General features: G+C 41.7%; 3 protein-coding genes across 7 annotated transcripts in view; all 3 read right to left on the bottom strand.

Annotated features, from left to right (window-relative positions):
* Positions 1-399: 399 nt before the first annotated feature.
* LOC107382216 (uncharacterized) lies at positions 400-4,848 on the bottom strand. The gene is made up of 4 exons (XM_015954270.3): positions 4,700-4,848; positions 2,780-3,254; positions 2,500-2,633; positions 400-1,175 (listed from the first exon to the last, which is right to left on the bottom strand). The coding sequence occupies exons 2-4, from the start codon at positions 3,244-3,246 to the stop codon at positions 1,003-1,005; spliced, it is 774 nt and encodes a 257-aa protein (XP_015809756.3). The 5' UTR covers positions 3,247-3,254; positions 4,700-4,848; the 3' UTR covers positions 400-1,002.
* A 3,286-nt stretch (positions 4,849-8,134) lies between these two features.
* Positions 8,135-17,919, bottom strand: part of LOC107382218 (rab11 family-interacting protein 4B) — a 73,713-nt gene continuing 63,928 nt past the window's right edge. For 4 of the 5 annotated variants that reach the window (XM_054751646.2, XM_070553743.1, XM_054751641.2 and 1 more), the window contains 3 exons: positions 16,729-16,809; positions 15,672-15,815; positions 8,135-10,214 (listed from right to left, as the gene is read on the bottom strand). In XM_054751646.2, the coding sequence (XP_054607621.2) occupies positions 10,098-10,214; positions 15,672-15,815; positions 16,729-16,809 (342 nt within the window). In that variant the 3' untranslated portion in view covers positions 8,135-10,097. The remainder of the gene's footprint in view (positions 10,215-15,671; positions 15,816-16,728; positions 16,810-17,919) is intronic. The other variant, XM_054751645.2, reaches the window with a different exon arrangement.
* LOC139070805 (uncharacterized) lies at positions 10,222-15,664 on the bottom strand. The gene is made up of 2 exons (XM_070553745.1): positions 11,971-15,664; positions 10,222-11,838 (listed from the first exon to the last, which is right to left on the bottom strand). The coding sequence occupies exons 1-2, from the start codon at positions 12,165-12,167 to the stop codon at positions 11,370-11,372; spliced, it is 666 nt and encodes a 221-aa protein (XP_070409846.1). The 5' UTR covers positions 12,168-15,664; the 3' UTR covers positions 10,222-11,369.

Raw genomic sequence — 17,919 nt, 5'->3', positions numbered from 1 at the left:
TGGGTCTTTGGTAATTTAAGACCTCTGGAAACTGTATTTAAGGATTATTTGTCATTTTTAAGGATTTTTAAGGCCTTAAATTTGGAAAAGTAAATTTAAGACTTTTTAAGACTTTTTAAGGACCCGCGGATACCCTGATAAACTTAATGACAATAAAAGTCTTTAAAACCAATTAGCTGCTTGTTTTTAACTCCCCAGTAACCATAGAAACATCTGGCAAGATCGAAAAGCCTAGCCAGTCCTTTTCAGATGTTTTTGTTGCAGTTGTACATCATGGTACAAAAAAAAAACAACAACCTTTGAACAAATTGTGAGGAAAGTGTACAAAATAAACAGAGATGGAATCATTTCCTTTGGTTTGACCTCAACTAACAACAACAAGCACAAATGGAGCATCAGTTTGAAGATAATCGGATTTATTCTAGTTGAGAAAATGAAACCGATCCCACAAACAGGCAGAAAACAAGGTTGTTGCTGCACACCAGCGGTCCGTGAACTCGTCTCTACCGTAACTGTTAAATTAAACATCAACTTCATGACTTTGCTGTCAACGTGTGGAGTTTATGAACTACGCAGCTGATTATTCTTCTAGAATGCAGAACAAATAACACGTTAAAACTCTTAAAATGATAAAAGTGTGAAAAATAAATATGGAACTATATGACGAGTAGCATCACTGTACTTATAGGACAGAACTTCATAAATTTTTTACAGAAATTCGCTGTGCGAAAAATTAAAGATTAAGCCGAATTTACAATTTCTATACGAACAGAGAATCTACAAACAAAACTGTTTACAACTTAAGATTCCATTTACAACCTTCATGTAACGTGAATATTTTTGATGCTACCTTATATGACGTATTTACTGCAACTAAAGCCCTATGTGAGAAAATTAAAAGCCTAATGCTAATTAAATATTCTACTACACTAAACATGTCAGCTAGAAAAACAGGAACCAGAATGTTCCACGTTTTGTTGATGAGTCTGCAACATGTCTGGCTCACAGTTCAACGTCAGCGAACTGGTCGGGCTCAGGCCGGGCGTGGAGGGGAACGCATGGGATGGGGCGTGTGTGGTGAATGGCCGGGATGTAGGCGTTGGTCACCGGCACGTCCGCCATGGCCGGTCGAAGCGACAGATCCCGCAACAAGAAGTGGATCACATCCTCGGGATCTGGAGGTTGAACAGAAACCATAATCATACCCGACATCGATAACAAATAACAACATGGGGGTTCAACTGTTTGGTTTAACAAGACAGTGTCAGAAAGGCCAGGAGGCCACGTCGACCACTTCAGATTAGTGTTGTCAAAAAAATCGATACCTAGATATAAATCGATACTAAAAGTGGCATCTAAACTAAATATTCCATCCCTGTGGTATCGATATTATGGACCATTATACACAGCCTTCTTCAAGTACACCGACACGCACGACAGCCAGATGCCGTAAAGCAACCTCCGCCTCCCAGACAAACAGAAGAAGAAGACGCCGCATGGCTACATTGCAATTTCCCACGCGAGTTGTCTCCGATCCAAGTTTTGTCTGCCAAATAAATAAACAAAAACATAAACAGCGAATTTGGGAGGCGCTTCACAGCCCAACTTAATTAGCATACCAAGTCCGACACGTAGTTGTATATTCACGCTTATGTGCTTAAAGGAAAACTCCCGTTTATTGCAACCCGGACTTAATTTCTAGCATGCAGTACGTTTGTTTACTCACGCTGACAACTTTGGTGCTACTTGGATTCCCCGGGGTATTTAGATCCATCGGCGAATCGCCGTCAGCGTATATCCATATAACGGGTGCGGACGGGCACCCATGGAGCAGCCTCGAAATAAGACATTATCTGCACCAGAACATCTCAATGTCGAAAGGTTTTGTTAGGAATCATTAACGTGATTCCCCTGTTCGTTTGGAGCGGGTCTGGGATTTCCAGGCGTGAACAGACTAGCCGCGGCTAATCTAACCGGCGCTTTTAATGACGTCACTGCCGTGCGCCGATCTGTTTTTATCAAGATTACCGGTAGATGTACCTTTGTCCTACTGTGGACAAATTCGTTTTCTCCCTTTATTGACCAACAGAGTTGTTCAAAAGTACAGAACAAAACATATGGCATTACAGCTTATGACAAAAATGCACCTTAAACAGAGTTTAAGCAGCAAAACATCACTCTGCAAATAGTGTATATATAGTGAGACAAGTCATGATTTAAAGTGTTAACTTTCACCAGTTTTTGTATGCACGTTTTAAAAAATGTTGATACTTGAAAGGTTTAAGCACTTAATACACTTAATTCTTAACATTTAATTTTTGCAATATAAATTGAGGAATGTTATTTTTTGAATAAACGTGTTCAATAAATTGGTGTTTTTAAATAGTATCGAAATCGAGTATCGAGTTTTTCTTCCAGTATCAAATCGAGTTTGAAATTTTATTATCGTGACAACCCTACTTCAGATTGCGATGTTGTTTTGTATTTGTCAGGAAATACCATATGGTATGATGCCAAAGCACATCTTTTCCCAGTTTTTGGCTTCGACCTCTTGGATTTCCTTCTCCCAGTCTTCCTCCTCTTGCTGTGGCATCGGGGGCGGAGCTTTATCTGAAGAGGAGGCTTTGTCATCTCTGCAAAAGGGTGCAGGTTACTGGAGCTTAAAGCACGATCACTTAGAACACTTTACATGTCTGAGCTTCAGATGAACCCTGCTGACAAACCCGTGGTGAATGAATGAACAAATACATGTGGCTGATGCTGACACGTAAAGATTCACCTCTCTTTGTGTCTAAAGTTTTTCTTTCTCCTTGGATTCTTCTTTGGTGCCGATGAACCGGGATCTGGTGCCGCTTGTTCCGACTTACCACTCAGATGATCATCACCTGGCTTGGTGGCACCTTTGGTAGGGATACCGTCCAGAACCTTTACGTCTCCTACCCTTCCAGCTGCTGAGGCACTGCCCACTGGGGAAAACGGGTACTTTGGTCTCCTGTAATTCCTTGGATGAGGTGGTTTTGTGCTCCTGTATCCATGGTGTCCATAACCGTTCACCAGGCAGGGTGGTTTGGGAAAATCCAGTGAGCCAACTTTTGAGCTCTCACTGGTTCTAGTGGCATACCGATTTACTGCTCTGTTCACCAAACGCCTGCCTGGGATCTGACTTTTGAGGCGATGGTTGGTTTCACATGAGTGGTCGTATAATCCCTTCTGTCGACCCTCCAAGTTCAGACTACTCTGAGGCATCACGATACCTGTGACACACAGTTTAAGGGTCTCATCAAGAGTGTGCAAAACCTATTTTAAACAATATTTCCTTGATCAGAGAGCTGTCAGAGTATGGCTGCTGGTGACATTTGATCAGCGTTTACAAATAGCTATAGCTCCACATAGAGCATTAGACATTAGACTAAGTATTTTCCTCCGTACGGATTTCTTCAGTTTCTGCATGTTGGTTTGGTTGGTATGATGCAGTTTCTGTAATGCTGTTATAGTTTTACTCCGGATGTAACGGAGACTGAAACGGATCTGCAGGGCTTTAAATGTCGCTCTGGGTCCTTCTGTTCTTGAATTCCGTGAACGAGGCATGACGTGTTTCTTTTAGAGATCATTTAGCCTATTTCATGTTGTCAGAAAGGTTCAACTGAAGAGATTTCCTAATGCTAAAGGTCTGGCAGTAGTCAGGTGTGGGTGTGGTGCTGACCTCAGCTCATATTAAAAACAAGCATTCCTTCATTCCTGCTGCTTTTTGTGATTTGCACATTTTTCTGTTGTCATTCTAACTGCACACACTCATTACTGCATTTGCAGTTTTCCCATCCCCAGTAAATAATATTCCATCTTGTTTTTAATCCACACAGTATTTTTTTATTTCTAAAAATCAATACAAGGATTTTCTATTCTACTCAATTTTGTTATGTTAAAGGATGGTTAACAGGAGACATTATTGCATATAATTTCCCTGTCATCGATGAAATGATCAACGCATTTTCTACTTATTCAGGTTATCTAATAAGGATATCTATTTCCTTAATTTAGATACTCACCTGTGACAAAAAAACGCCTAATCTGCAGGGGGAAATACTTTTCACAGCACGTATTCAACCTTTTCACTCCTGTTGAATTCCTTTATAAGGAACATTGAAATGAGTGGGAAAATCCCTGACTAAACAGCAAAAACTCGTTGATGTTTCTATTTTTTTATTTATGAATTTTTTATGGAGTCACTATTTTGTTTTTGATTGAGGAACTGCTTCATGTGTTGGCCTTATTGAACGCAACACGATATGATTGCATAGCAAGAGATTCCTTCTCTCATCGACTAAACGCTTTTAATCGCCGGTCCAAATCTTCTATGTCGATTGATCGCTGACCTTGAAAGGTATGGGGACATTGCTGGTCATTTTATTGCCCATGTCATCTTTATTTGACACAGAAGAACAAGCAACAGCCCTTCTCCACATTAAAAGAACCCAAATAAGATATTGTCACCGAAAATGCACTTTGTCATCAACGAGCAGTCATTTCACTTCGTCTGTTCATCACAACCCCAAACATGTTCTTTTAGCTAGCTAACGTCAGCGTTAGCTTCATGCTAATTCACGCACTGAATAGATAAAACACGATAATCGAGTGACTTAAACATACGGGATGAACCAAATATGAGCTAAAAATAATATATATATATTTTACTTCTTACCTGTCCTGATGCCAAAGATTAATCTGCCCCGAACAGACTGGCCCAACCGGAGAGAGCTAACAACAAGCTGCCGCTAAGTGGTGCCAACACACATCATTTGATCCCCCCTTTGAACTGAACACAGGTGTTGTGCCGAAATGTGCATCCTTTGTTGTGAGAAGGCGCATATTAGTGAGGTGAGGCAGCATTTGAATAAATGTGCACCAGTTTATCTGTGTGCTTCTTTACAAAATGATGGTTTATGGGCAAATAAATAAAACAAGTGGCTGTTTGTTTTATTTGACGTATCAGTATTAAACCTTTAAAAGGTTTGCAATTTTGAGTCACATTTGTGCGTTTTTTAAACCAACAGCAAAATAATTTAAGCAAGCACGAAAATAATATAAAAGAATACCCACTCAAGCAATAGTATCAAACGCGTTTAAACGAATTTATATTCAAAAACAAAACTTTTTCAGGAAAAGCACAGATAACTATAAACGGCCCTTGTCAGGTGACTATTGGGTGCTGTAGCGCGTTGCATGATGGGATAGCTAAGTGTATAAACAAAGGAAGTGCCGGTCATTTGTGTTGTTGTGATCATATAAACCTCCAGAAAAATGGTACTTTCATGTTGTGTGAAGGGCTGCCATGCTATCTTTACGAGGAGGCAAAAAAGTAAAATGAAGGCAGGGATCGTGTTAACCGGATATTTCCGGTTTTGACTGTTTATTTTGATGGAGAAATCTTAAGGCTGTTGGTCATTCTGACAACCTGTATTTACCCCGCTGCATGCAGGTGTGAAGACATTTTAAACGTTACGCTCAGAGAACATCACAGACGTAACAAGAAAACAAGAAAAGATTCCCATCAGAACATCTGAGCATTTTCTCAGTCCTGGACACCATGATAGGCACAGCTCACTATCAGCACGCTGAGGAGCTGTGGAAGCAGCTTGAAGCATGTCTGTGGGTCACAGACCAGCTTCAGAACCAGAACACGGCAGGTAAAACGTTCCTACTTCAAGTTAAATCGTTTCATTGTAACATCAACATGTTGCTGGACAGCTTGTTTAGACTAAATGTAATTGTGAATTTGTATTTTTCATTATGTGAGAAATGAAAATGACAGGAGGAAACGAACATGACCATGTTTTAAACTACAGTATGTCGGTCAAAATGTAAACAAACACGTCTAGCACGACTTCTTACCTGTTTATAACTTATATTGATAATGACTTATTGCAGCGCCTGTGTTGGAGTAATGTTTCTGGGTGGCTACATTTTACTTTTACTTGATTATAAATATGTTGAGGTAGTGCTATAGTCATATATTTTCAGTAGTAATGAAACGTCTGAGCTCTGTTTGTTTTCCTTGAGGTCGTAGGGATCTACAATGTTGATTGTAGACCATTTCTGGAAACACATCTCTGTCCTCCTTCAGAAGTTTATTCGTGTAAGGGATTTGTTCGTCCTTGTTGTTTTTATCCATTCTTTTGGCTCGCTTCAACTTCAGCTATGGTTTCCCCTAGCAACGCGAGTCATCATACACCTAAAATGACAGGGGTGTGTTGTTGACTGGAAAGTCACATGTTTGACAAGGACCTATTGTTTTTGTTTACTTCTGCAATTTGCTGCTGTTTTGACAGGTGAGCACAGGTGAGCACACATGCTCTTTTTAACACAAAGCTATGGGGTGTTATATATGGGGTGCCATTTGTAAAGTACAACAGGCCTATCATAAGAGAATAAAATGGGAGTTCATTTTTCAACGTTTTGTCTTCATTTTGTTATTCATACATGTACAAATCTTAAGATTCCCAACTAAATAATGTGTTAGCAAGCTAAATATACCATTTAGAGTAAAATATTTATTTAGTTTGTAAAATAAATATTTAGCTCCAAATTCAATATTTATTTTCCAAAATAAACATTTAGATACCAGCTAAACATTTTTTGGATAATAAATAATTTTATTATTATTCCCAAAATAAATATTTATTTAGTAAATTAAATAATTATTTAGTAAATTAAATAATTATTTTAAAAAAACTAAATATTTAGATCTGACCTTAATATTTAATTTTTAAAATAAAGATGTATCTTTTTAACATTTATAAATGAATGAATAACATGGCAAAAATATGACTTTGAAAAATGAACACACACTTTTTGAAATCTTATCATAGGCTAAATAACCCCAAACCCAGCGCCTTGGTCTCCCTGACAGGGCTGCGGAAGGCGCTTTATAAATAAAGCTTTGATTGCTGGTAAATTATGACTGTTTGGCTTTACAAATGGCACTAGAACATTATTATTATTATTATTATTATTATTATTATTATTATTATTATTATTATTATTACATAACTCAGCCAACGAAAAGAGACCCAGTTGGATGCTAAAACTGGAGAGAACCTTCTGGTACGTAGTTTAAAACAACGTCCCCAAATAAAAGAGCATTTATTGTCTGACTGTCATCCTGCTTAAAGTATCTTTCTGGAGTTTTCCCCTTTCAGACATTATGAATGTTTTTTCAAAAATCTGTAAAAGTGATTATCTTATCATTGTAGCGTCATGAAATCATGAAAGCATCATCATCGTCATCATCATGAAAGCAATACGTCTTTTTTTTCTTGCTAAGCACGCCCGTGCAATAGGAAACTGAGCACCGACCAGAACTAACCAATAGTGTCAGACTACCGCTTACATGCTTTATATTTGAGAAATACCATGGCTGATGCAGTTGATGAACTTTTCATGGACAATTAAGTGTCTAAAATATAAATATATGAGAACACAACATGAAATAAGAATAATACTTGTAAAACAACATGTTTTAGCTCTGTTTGTTGGCAACAGAAGCCTGTTAACTCATTTAGTGCCATTGACGACTAAAGTCGTCATTTGCATTTTTTTTTTACCGTGTGGCCGTCGGAACGAACCCCTTCACCATGAGAACAAACATCCCAGCTCTAAAGCTGATCTTAATCCGCACACGTCACATGACCGGGAAGCAAAAAATCAAGTGTTTGCCAGGAGATCGTTTTGGGTCGCTGCTGTAAAAAAAAAGTGAGGCGCGAAACCGCAAAAGCTTCTGCCGATCACAGTTCAACCACGGATTATGAAAGAATGGATAACACTTGATATGCGAGGATCCTTCCTGATGTAAGAGGTGAGTCTCCTCTTTGTTTTGATTGTTTTGGCGTCGACATCGTCGTAGAGCGCAGCGTCCTGTGACTCTTAAAAAACAGTGAAAACGCTGAAAAACACTGGTGGCAAAGGGCTTTTCTGATCATTAAACGGCTGGCAGTGAATGAGTTAAGTAACAAGAAACGTGAAGTCGCCATCTTAAAAAACGAAGCGAGATTCTGTGTGTGTGATGTGCTTGTCAGCCACTATGGGGCTATCGGATAAGAGAAATACCCCAGAAAGACACTTTAAGGATGACCAGTCATTTTAGCTTCATATTTTATTTTTTAGCCAGTTGAATGAAATTAGAAGGTCAAATGCAAAAGAACACATGTTTGTGGTTATTTTTTAAACATTTTGATGCTCTGTTTGATTTAATTCAAGTCTAAAATGACACAAACAGCTGCTGAGCAAACAGACAAGAGCTGGGAATAAGTTACTATTGCTGGTAATGTTCACTGTTTAAGTAGGAAGACAGTAATTACAAACATATAAAAAGCCAGCTTAAAGCACAGTGAAAATCAGTGGACTAAGTATAATAAAAACAACAGTAAAAATAAGTCATTAAATTATGAAAACGGAACCCGCTGCAGTACCATGAGAAGCGTTGTGCTGTACGGCTATCAGGACACCTAAGCAACAAGAAACTTTTTTAATAAAATGGTATAAAATCATCTTGTACCGGTCTTAAAAAGAGGGGTGTGTGGCACATCAATACAAATGATCACCATTTATAGTCATTAACATGTGTCAGACAGACGGAACGATCCTTCAGAAAACCTGTGTAAATCTAAAGCGTCTCCATCTTGAAAAATGTCCTCCAAAGGCACAGACAGAAGAACGTGTGAGCCATGCAAACCAAAACAAATGGTTTCTGTGCAAGGTAGCAAAACTCGGGTTTAGAAGAATCATTATAATACAGCAGATTGTAACAGTTTCTCCTCCAGTACACAAATATATACACGTACGTTATCGACTAACTACAGAGGTTAAAAGTAAAAATGCTGTTTGGCCACACAGGAAGTGAGTGAAACGTTTAGTTGTACATTCGTGATATTTACAACGCCCACCAGCGTACATTCTGCTGCCCAAAGATGGCGATCAGATGGGTGATCCGGTCTCCTGTGTACTCTCACCATCGATCAGGCCGACGTACATCCACCACACCTTCTGTACATTCACTTCACAACTCTTCTGTGCAAGTTCAACTGGGGTAGACACTGGGAATCGTGTCAGCTTTGTCCCCACTGTTGTGGTTCCAGTTTAAAGACAAACCTTGGTTACATCTTCTGCAACCATCTCCTCCGACCATGGACGTAATTTTCACTTTAGAAGTGGGGGGGACACGGGGGGGGGGGGGGGGGATCTTTACAGTATGCTCTAATGGGAAACAGGCTTCAACACAAATGGTTATTTTCCGCTTGGCCCTAGAGCTCAACCAGTGTCAGTTTAATATAGCGTAATATTGTTTTTGGATGGTAAAAAGTGCAGGGGTCAAAACTTGACTTTGGAAAAAGTGGGGGGGACATGTCCCCCCCCCCCCCCCCCCCCCCCCCCAAAATTACGTCCATGCCTCCGACTCTGATCCAACTAAGGGACACTTGTCAGTGAAAAACATCACTAAGAAGCTGAAACAGGAAGTTCTTCTGCTAAATTCCCTGGAAGACAAATCCTTAAGATTAAAAACGTACCTTTACTGACTTCATTAAAGTATTTTTCTCAAAATATCTTGAACTTTTTCAGACCTCATTTTATACAAAACATGCTTTTCCAAATTACGTGCCAACATTCAGGTCAGGCGGCAGGTCAGCCGCCATATCCGTCTCACACAGGATGACTTTTTTGCTTTTTATCTCGTCTCTTAAAAGTTTGTGCAACTGTTTGAGTATTTATGCTTGAACGCGTTAAATCCAGTGTTTCCCATCAAGTGATTGTGCCTAAATTAGGGCTCAGATTACTCCTGGTTAATAAAAATTGGCTTTTGTTAGAAGAGAAAATGAGATTGTGCCAGTTTTAACAAGAAATCACAACAGCAGAGAATAAAAAGAGTGCAGACTGAAAGGAACAGTTACGTTTGCATAACCATCAGTTCGTAAGCTCGCTGAGGGAATTCCCTTCAGTTAGGCGGAGAAAAGTTCTCAACACCGACCGCAGTGTTTCCAAAAGTCAGAGTGCTTTCTTCCTGTGCAGGTCCCTGTAGACTCACGAAAGACCCGGTTTAACCTCCGCTAGTTCTTTATCTCCAGAATGGAGGGGTTGTGGTCCAGGATGTTCAGGATGATTTTGTCCATGTACTGACGGAGACGTAGGTTAATCTCTTCTTGCTCCTTCAGGGCTTCCATTAACTGTGGAGAAACATCCAACACTTTTAAGGTCAATTTGAGAATAAATGTCGAGTCTATCCTGAAACTTTCAGGGATTTTTTTGTCAGCTATTATTTGGTAGATAGCTTTCTGAACAGCCTCGGTTTGGAGAAATAGTTGCATCCAACAGGACCGATGAGCTAATGGAATGCAGCCATTTGAAAATGTCGGATATTAAAAATTTCACAGCGGCTCAAATAATATTTATGAACATTATAACGTAAACGTAAAAGTTTATAACAACGTTTTCATGAATCCTTGTGGGATTCTGGAGTTGGATGTTTTTGAAGACACTCAGCGTCAGACTCACTTTTAGCTCATTAATCCTGAAGGATGAAAACACTATTTCTCCAAACTGAGGCCCTTAAGGTTAAGGGTTAAGGTTGTCTTTACAGTTTCTCAAATGCTAAAACACATTTCAAACGTTTCCTCCATGTTCCCCAAAGTCTAAACACAACAACCTTTCCCAAAACTACATAAACACCTTCTCCTTCAACAAAACTCAAACTTTCACACTAAAAGAGCAGCTCGAAGCTTTCAAAAAATTAAACACTATACACATCATTACACACTACAGCAAAACAAGTGAAAACACAATGCTCAATTTGTGAGAAGGTTCTTTGTGTCACAACTGCCAATTTGCCCATTTTTTAAAGAAACTTTACAGTTACGGATCTTCTTAGATCTCTGCAGAGGATTAGGCATGTAGATTTGTGAGTTTCATATGAAGAGTATACATCTATAGAAAATTCTGCATGTACACCGCTGTAACACAACTCAATGCAAAAACAGAATCTATTGCACACAACAGTACTCTTGAAAACATGAGCAGGGTGTGAAATGTTTTTATTTACTTTATTCACAACACACACACACACACACACACACACACACACACACACACACACACACACACACACACACACACACACACCACAATCACTGTGCGGCATCATGGCGCTGAGCTGCATTGGGCCACATCACCTCATCCACTCGCAGGCTATATTGTCTCTTGCCAGGCACCGTGGGAAAAATGCCCTGGAATGGCGAATTCATCCTTGTGAGGCCTCCACTGGGATGTCACCACAGGCCAGCTCCATTGCCCTTAGGAGGTTCTCTCTGGTGTATGGCTGTCTGTCATAAACCTTCCATCTCCACGATGAGAAGAACTCCTCTATAGGGTTCAGGAAAGGGGAGTAGGGTGGCAGAAAGACGTTTAAAAAGTGGTTGCTGTTGATGAACCACTCTGATTTGGTTTTTTCTGTGGAAGCGGACATTGTCCCAAATGATCACATAAATGTGATGTGCGGGCCCAGGATGGTGTTGTTGGTGGTCCAGGAGGATGCCTTGTAGCTCCTCTAGGAAGGTGGGGAGATGTTGGGTGTTGTTAGACCCAAGGACAGCATGCCGGTGGACAAGCCCCTCCGAACCCATGGCCGCACAAAGAGTATTATTACCCCCCACCCCATTGGCCAGGAACCTCAGTGATGGCTCTTTGGCCAATGTTGTTACGGCCTCTTTGCCTTCGTTTCTGCAGGTTGAAGCCAGCCTCATCCAGGAAGAGGTACTCATGAGGTCTGGCCATCGCGTCCGACTGTAATATCCTCTGTGAAAATGTGAAAGTGCACAGGTGTTCAGAACAGTCAATCAGGTAGCACAGTATTGTCCAAAACTAATGTAGGCCACTGAGCAACACGGTATATCCACCAACTGTACTATGAACATGATGTATACTTACTTGCACATACTCGTAACATAGGTCTTTGTGTCGCGCTCAAAGGGAACCCTATAGACCTGTTTCATCCACATCTTTTGGCGCCGGAGAACTCTGTCTATTGTGGCCAAGCTGACATCGATGCTCTCAAAGTTGACATTATCGGCAATGACTTTGTCTCTGATCTCCCGGAGTCTGATGAGGTTGTTCTCACCAACCATATCCACAATGATGGTTTCTTGCGCCGCTGTAAATATGGCAACCCTCCCACCTCTATGTGGTATTCTTTCAACCCTAAAGAAAGAAACGTGTGTTGTCAGTTGACATGTTTTACAATAACAACTGATTTGAAACCAATATACTACTTTCACAGGCTTGTAAAACTGTATTGTGACAAAGAAAGCAATAGAGTACAATACCTGTTGTGTTGTCTAAGTGCCCTGATAATGGTGGCCACGGTGAACCTACTCAGGTTTGGACGGACGCCTAAGCCTGGTTAATGCTTCTCCGTCAGCTCCGCAAGGGACAGACACGCACGGATTGACGGAAGCGTTTTGCTCTCATACTTCTCCGTCTCCTGGAGAGTGTTGCAAAGCAATTGCCCGGCAGGACCACAGAGGGCGTAGCGCTGTTCTGTGGTATCCTGTCATGTATCGGTCCAAGATTGTGTGTTTATATTGTGTTTTTTGTGTATATAAGAGACTTTTAACACGGACATATTTGTCTCTCATTCTCCCACCTCTTCATGCGCTCCCCACCTCTAAACCCACGTTTCCTGTAATTTCCGTCCACAAATAAAACGCTTGCTGCGTATCTTTTCACTCCTCCAGTCACGGGAGAATTAAACGTTCATATTTTTAAAGTTTTTTCGCGAGGTATTCTTCAAGCTGCTCCGTGTCTGCCGCTAGTTATCCTCGGCTCTCTTTGCAATGGCGGTGCTGTAAACAACATCGGCGTCCTGACCAATCACAAGCTTGCGTAATCCGTCTCGTTCGACGGATGTTTGAAAAAGTGGGCTCGACTCCGTACGTACTTGCGTGCCTGCCGGAGCCCTACGCAAGGACGGATAATGGCGTTGCGTGTCTCCGCACTGACGCAGACGGAGAAGCATAAATCAGGCTTAAGTCCTCTTCAGCCATTGTCATGCCATGGACAATGACATGGTTAATGACTGTTGCTCGCATCTCTTCTGTTATGATGGTGCGAGATGATTGTCTTGCTCTCCCTCCTGGACCTTCTCCTCTCCCTTGTTGGCCTCCTCCTCTTCCTCATTGGCCTGCTCCTCTTCTTCCATGGCCAGCTCTTCTCCCTCCTTTGACTCGAATTCCTCTTCCCCTGCCTCTGCCTTCATCCATTGTGTTTGTTTGGAATCTTCAGCAAACTGCTCTCTGAACTTGCTTTTATACATGTGGTCACAGCAGTAGCAACAAGTGTCTTCAATTTTGAGTCGTTGTGTGTAATAAATGACGACAGGTGTGTTCAATTAGTGCTGACTGTGGCAAGCATTTGGCATCACGTGAGCTTTCATTTGAGAATATGAGCAGAGTTCTTTTGCAACTTGTGTTTTAGCAAGGAAAAATGTGTTTAGATTTATGAGAACGGAGGATTGTGTTTTGTGAATTGTGTCTTCATGTGAAATGTGTTTATGATGTTGGAAAATGATGGCTAGATTAAGGCCTAGTCCACACGTAGCCGGGTTTTTTTTAAAAACCAATATCCGCTCCTCCAAAAACTTGCATCCACACCACCTTGTTTAAAAAAACTCTATCCACACGTTCCCGGATAAATACGTTGTTAAGGACATGCCAGACCTGTAGGCGGCAGTACTTCCCCCGTTCTTAACCTCGTCCTTCGTCTGTGGTCTTCCGCAAGGAGCAGTAATTCCGCTTGCAAAAACAAACAAGCAAAAAGCGCTTGGACAATTGATAAAGCGAGCGCAGCTCTGAGGGCATCCATGATGTCGGCTAGTGTAAACACAGGTCGCACACGTGATGTCAGCATTTTTTGTCGCGGAAAGTGACGTTGCGGACCTTAAAACTCCGGTTTTGTCCGTCCACACGCAGACACCCAAAACGGAGAAAACGCAGATCTTCACTTTCGCCGGAGTTTTTAAAAAGATCCGTTTTTGTGTGAAAAAACTCCGTTTTCGTGTGGATGACAGACTAAAAAGTAGAAAAGTATCTACGTTTTGGCAGATCCCCGGCTACGTGTGGACAGGGCCTTAGTAAATGTGTTTAGACAACTGGTCATTTGGTTTAGAGGGTTGGCTTTTGTGTTTTAGCATTTGAGAAAAACTGTAATCCCCAAAGGGGAAACTGAATTGCCTTGGACAAGTAAAAAAACTACAACATACACGCACAGGCAAAAAAATAAAAACAAAAATAAAAAATAAAATACATTCACTGGACACTGCTATAAGCCGTGATAGAAGTGTCAAATATACGATCATACAAAATGCTTGTTGTAAAAATGCCCTGCAGCAGGAATAAACGAGTTCCTAAAACGTTCAGTGGAACAACGGGACATTAACATTCACCCACTAAAAGAGCTCCTGAGATCCTTAAAAACCTGATGAAGGGGGTGATCCTCCAGAGACATAACTGCCTCCTTTTGTCGATGATCATGTCAAATGAGTCCAAGCTTTGCCCAACCACTGAGCCAGATTTCTTCAGGAGGCTATTCGGTATTTATTGCTAAAACACAATAGAAATGACCAAAATATGCCATTAAGTCACTGATTAACTCTTCTATACTCAGTAGATGTTTAGGTCTGCATGCATTACACTGTCTGATGTAATGTTAGACTCAATTAAAGTCTTTATTCTGACTAGATCCATACAATTACTTCAAGGCTTTTTCAGCCTGATCCAACTTGGAAAAACAAACTACACTGGAGCGGGTACTGCATGCCTTTGTAATTTCTAGGCTTGACTTCTGCAACTCTCTCTATGCAGGGTTGTGTCAGTCATCACTGCGTCGCCTACAGGTTGTGCAGAACAGCGCCGCCAGGTTCCTGACTGGGACCAGGAAACGGGACCACATCAGTCCGGTTCTGGCCTCCCTGCACTGGCTTCCGATTTGCTATCGCTCACAATTCAAAATCCTCGTCTTTGTTTATCATTTCTTCCAGGGTGGTGGTCCCCCCTATCTAGCCACTCTCCTGAACAAACATTCCTCATCACGCGCTCTGCGCTCCTCTGACCAAGGCCTGCTCGCTGTCCCTCATTCTAGGTGTCGCACTCGCGGGGACCAGGCTTTCTCAGTACTAGCACCGTCACTCTGGAACCAGTTGCCACCCTCAGTTAGGCTGTCCCCATCTCTGCCAGTCTTTAAGAATCACCTAAAAACACACCTTCTCCGCTTGGCGTTTCCAGAACATGTTTGATTTTGGCCCTCTTTTATGTTGAATTTATTTCACAGTTTTCATTGGTTCACTCAATCCAATTGTGTTTCACACATTTGTCCTGTACCAGAATGTTTCATCTATCTTGTAATTTGTATTTTGTAATTTGAATAGCTTTTATTGTTGATTTATTCAATATATTTACCTACAACTGTACCATGTTCAGCGCTTTGGGCTTCCTGACAGGGTTGCGGAAGGCACTTTGATTGATTGATACACAGAAACAGCTGAGCTGTGGCTGAAGTAAGAGGTAGCCATGGAAAAGGAAAGCATTAAGATAGTTTCCATGTTATTGATCTTAAACCACAAACTCCTTTCTTACCTGATCTTTCGAGGCATTATCTATCTCAGCAGCCAGAGACTGGGCCTTGGTCTGGGTGGCAAACAGGCTCTTGGCTTCATACAAGCTGAGACTGAGGATCTGACCGTTCAGATCCTCGTTCTGCTCCCGCAGCTTCTGGTTCTCCTGAAACACACGAGCAGGGTGGAGGGTAAAGGAGAGGAATTCTGCTGTTTGATCTGGAGATTAAAAACAGCAACTGCTCAAGCTTCACTTAAAACACAGTAGAGCAACGTTTAGTGCCTCATCGAGCAGCAAACACACCGTTAATGCGGACGGGTTATGCGTGTTAACTGTTTCCCTGTGCTGCCTGCTGCGGTACGAGTAAGTTGCCTCTAAGGCCCTGTCCACACGTAGCCGGGGATCTGCCAAAACGTAGATATTTTTCTACGTTTTGGCCTGTCATCCACACGAAAACAGAGTTTTTTCACACGAAAACGGATCTTTTTAAAAACTACGGCCAAAGTGAAGATCTGCGTTTTCTCCGTTTTGGGTGTCTGCGTGTGGACAGACAAAACCGGAGTTTTAAGGTCCGCAACGTCACTTTCCGCGACAAAAAAATGCTGACATCACGTGTGCGACCTGTGTTTACACTAGCCGACAGCATGGATGCCCTCAGAGCTGCACTCGCTTTATCAATTGTCCAAGCGCTTTTTGCTTGTTTGTTTTTGCAAGCGGAATTACTGCTCCTTGCGGAAGACCACAGACGAAGGACGAGGTTAAGAACGGGGGAAGTACTGCCGCCTACAGGTCTGGCATGTCCTTAACAACGTATTTATCTGGGTATGCATGGACAGAGTTTTTTTTAAAACGAGGTGGTGTGGATGCAAGTTTTTGGAGGGGCGGATATTCGTTTAAAAAAAACGGCTACGTGTGGACTAGGCCTCAGAGGAAGCCAGTTTGCTTCTCCCTTGTTTTACCGGCAACCATCAAACAAGGGAACTGCAGGGCTGACCCCAGTCAAACCTGGCCAAGGCCGCACTACTCCAGTGTGATTAGTGGTTAATGGGGACTCAAAAGGGCATAGAAGCACTTTTACCATCAGACCAGGGCTGACCCGGGCCCCCGACAACATCAGGAGAGGGAATTCAGGGGAAAGGAAATCCTGGGACATATACTGCTACTCACACACACGCACGCACACACACACACACACACACACTGATTACACAAAACTGTTGCTGAACAGTCCTCTTCACTCTGACACATGGGAACAAATACTAACAAGCTGCAGACAGAAAAAAGAAACATGAAGCCTGAATGCACTTCATCATAATCTCAACATTCTCATAAACAAACAAATAAACAAATAAATAAAAAGTGTAACTTCATTCCAGCATCCCAGACGTTTCATCAGGGCATTAGAAACCACTCGTGTCCAGGAAATGGTTCACACAAACGTTTTAACATTCTTCCTCCTGCCTGAGCCTCATGTCACAGGTTTGACCACAGGTTATACGAGGACACTGACAGTCCTGACTTTCAAAGTAAAAGTTAGCTCAAAGCTCAAAAGTCCAGATGAGTTCTGCTTTCTAAAACCTTTAAACAGACAATGTAGACGCGTAGAAAAGGAGTCACCACAAAAAGAACAGGGTCGGTTTCCATACGACGTTCAGAGATGTGTACAACATTGCCTTCTTACTCAGTTGATTCTCTTTATTTTTGCTGCCAGGACAACAGAGGGCATAGCGCTATTCTGGGGTATCCTGCCACCATTACAGTCATGTATTTGGTCCACAATAGTGCATTTACTATTGTGTTTAGATAGCTTTAATGTATTTCAGATATGTTTTAACACAGCTACATTTGTCCCTCGTTCTCCTCCACCTCTACACGCCATGGGCACCTCTAAATCCACGTTTATCGTCATTTCCATCCAAAAATAAAAACACTTGCCAAGTTTCTTTGTACTTCTTCAGTCACAGGTGTCTAAACGTTTATATTTTCAAGCTTTTCCCACGAGGCGTCCTTCAATCTGTTCTGTGTCTACCGCTAAATATCTTTCTTGGTGGTGGTGGTGGTGGTGGGGGGGGGGGGGGGGGGGTGCTGTTGACAAATTTAATAGAAGTGGCGTCCTGCCCATTCACAAGCTTGCGGTCTCCGTTCCTCTTGAGCTTTTGCCCATGCCACCCTGTGCGAGCACGTCGGAGAGCCCTTGCACGGAGGCTCTTGTCTTCAGACAACTAAAACATTTCATGGGTGTTTACGCAAATTATACATAAATATTAAA

The sequence above is a fragment of the Nothobranchius furzeri genome, chromosome 7 (assembly GCF_043380555.1).
Source record: "Nothobranchius furzeri strain GRZ-AD chromosome 7, NfurGRZ-RIMD1, whole genome shotgun sequence".
Taxonomy (NCBI): domain Eukaryota; kingdom Metazoa; phylum Chordata; class Actinopteri; order Cyprinodontiformes; family Nothobranchiidae; genus Nothobranchius; species Nothobranchius furzeri.
Note: the sequence above shows the minus strand (reverse complement) of the source record. Positions and strands in the feature narration are given on the sequence as shown.

What these genes read in the sequence shown, in the direction of transcription:
- LOC139070805 (XM_070553745.1), bottom strand. Translation starts at nt 12,167, where the DNA reads ATGGTTGGTGAGAACAACCTCATCAGACTCCGGGAGATCAGAGACAAA. An exon ending in TATGTTACGAGTATGTGCAA is followed by an intron (nt 11,839 to 11,970) that starts GTAAGTATACAT and finishes ACATTTTCACAG; the next exon opens with AGGATATTACAGTCGGACGC.
- LOC107382216 (XM_015954270.3), bottom strand. Translation starts at nt 3,246, where the DNA reads ATGCCTCAGAGTAGTCTGAACTTGGAGGGTCGACAGAAGGGATTATAC. An exon ending in AACTTTAGACACAAAGAGAG is followed by an intron (nt 2,634 to 2,779) that starts GTGAATCTTTAC and finishes ACCCTTTTGCAG; the next exon opens with AGATGACAAAGCCTCCTCTT. An exon ending in CTTTGGCATCATACCATATG is followed by an intron (nt 1,176 to 2,499) that starts GTATTTCCTGAC and finishes TTCAACCTCCAG; the next exon opens with ATCCCGAGGATGTGATCCAC.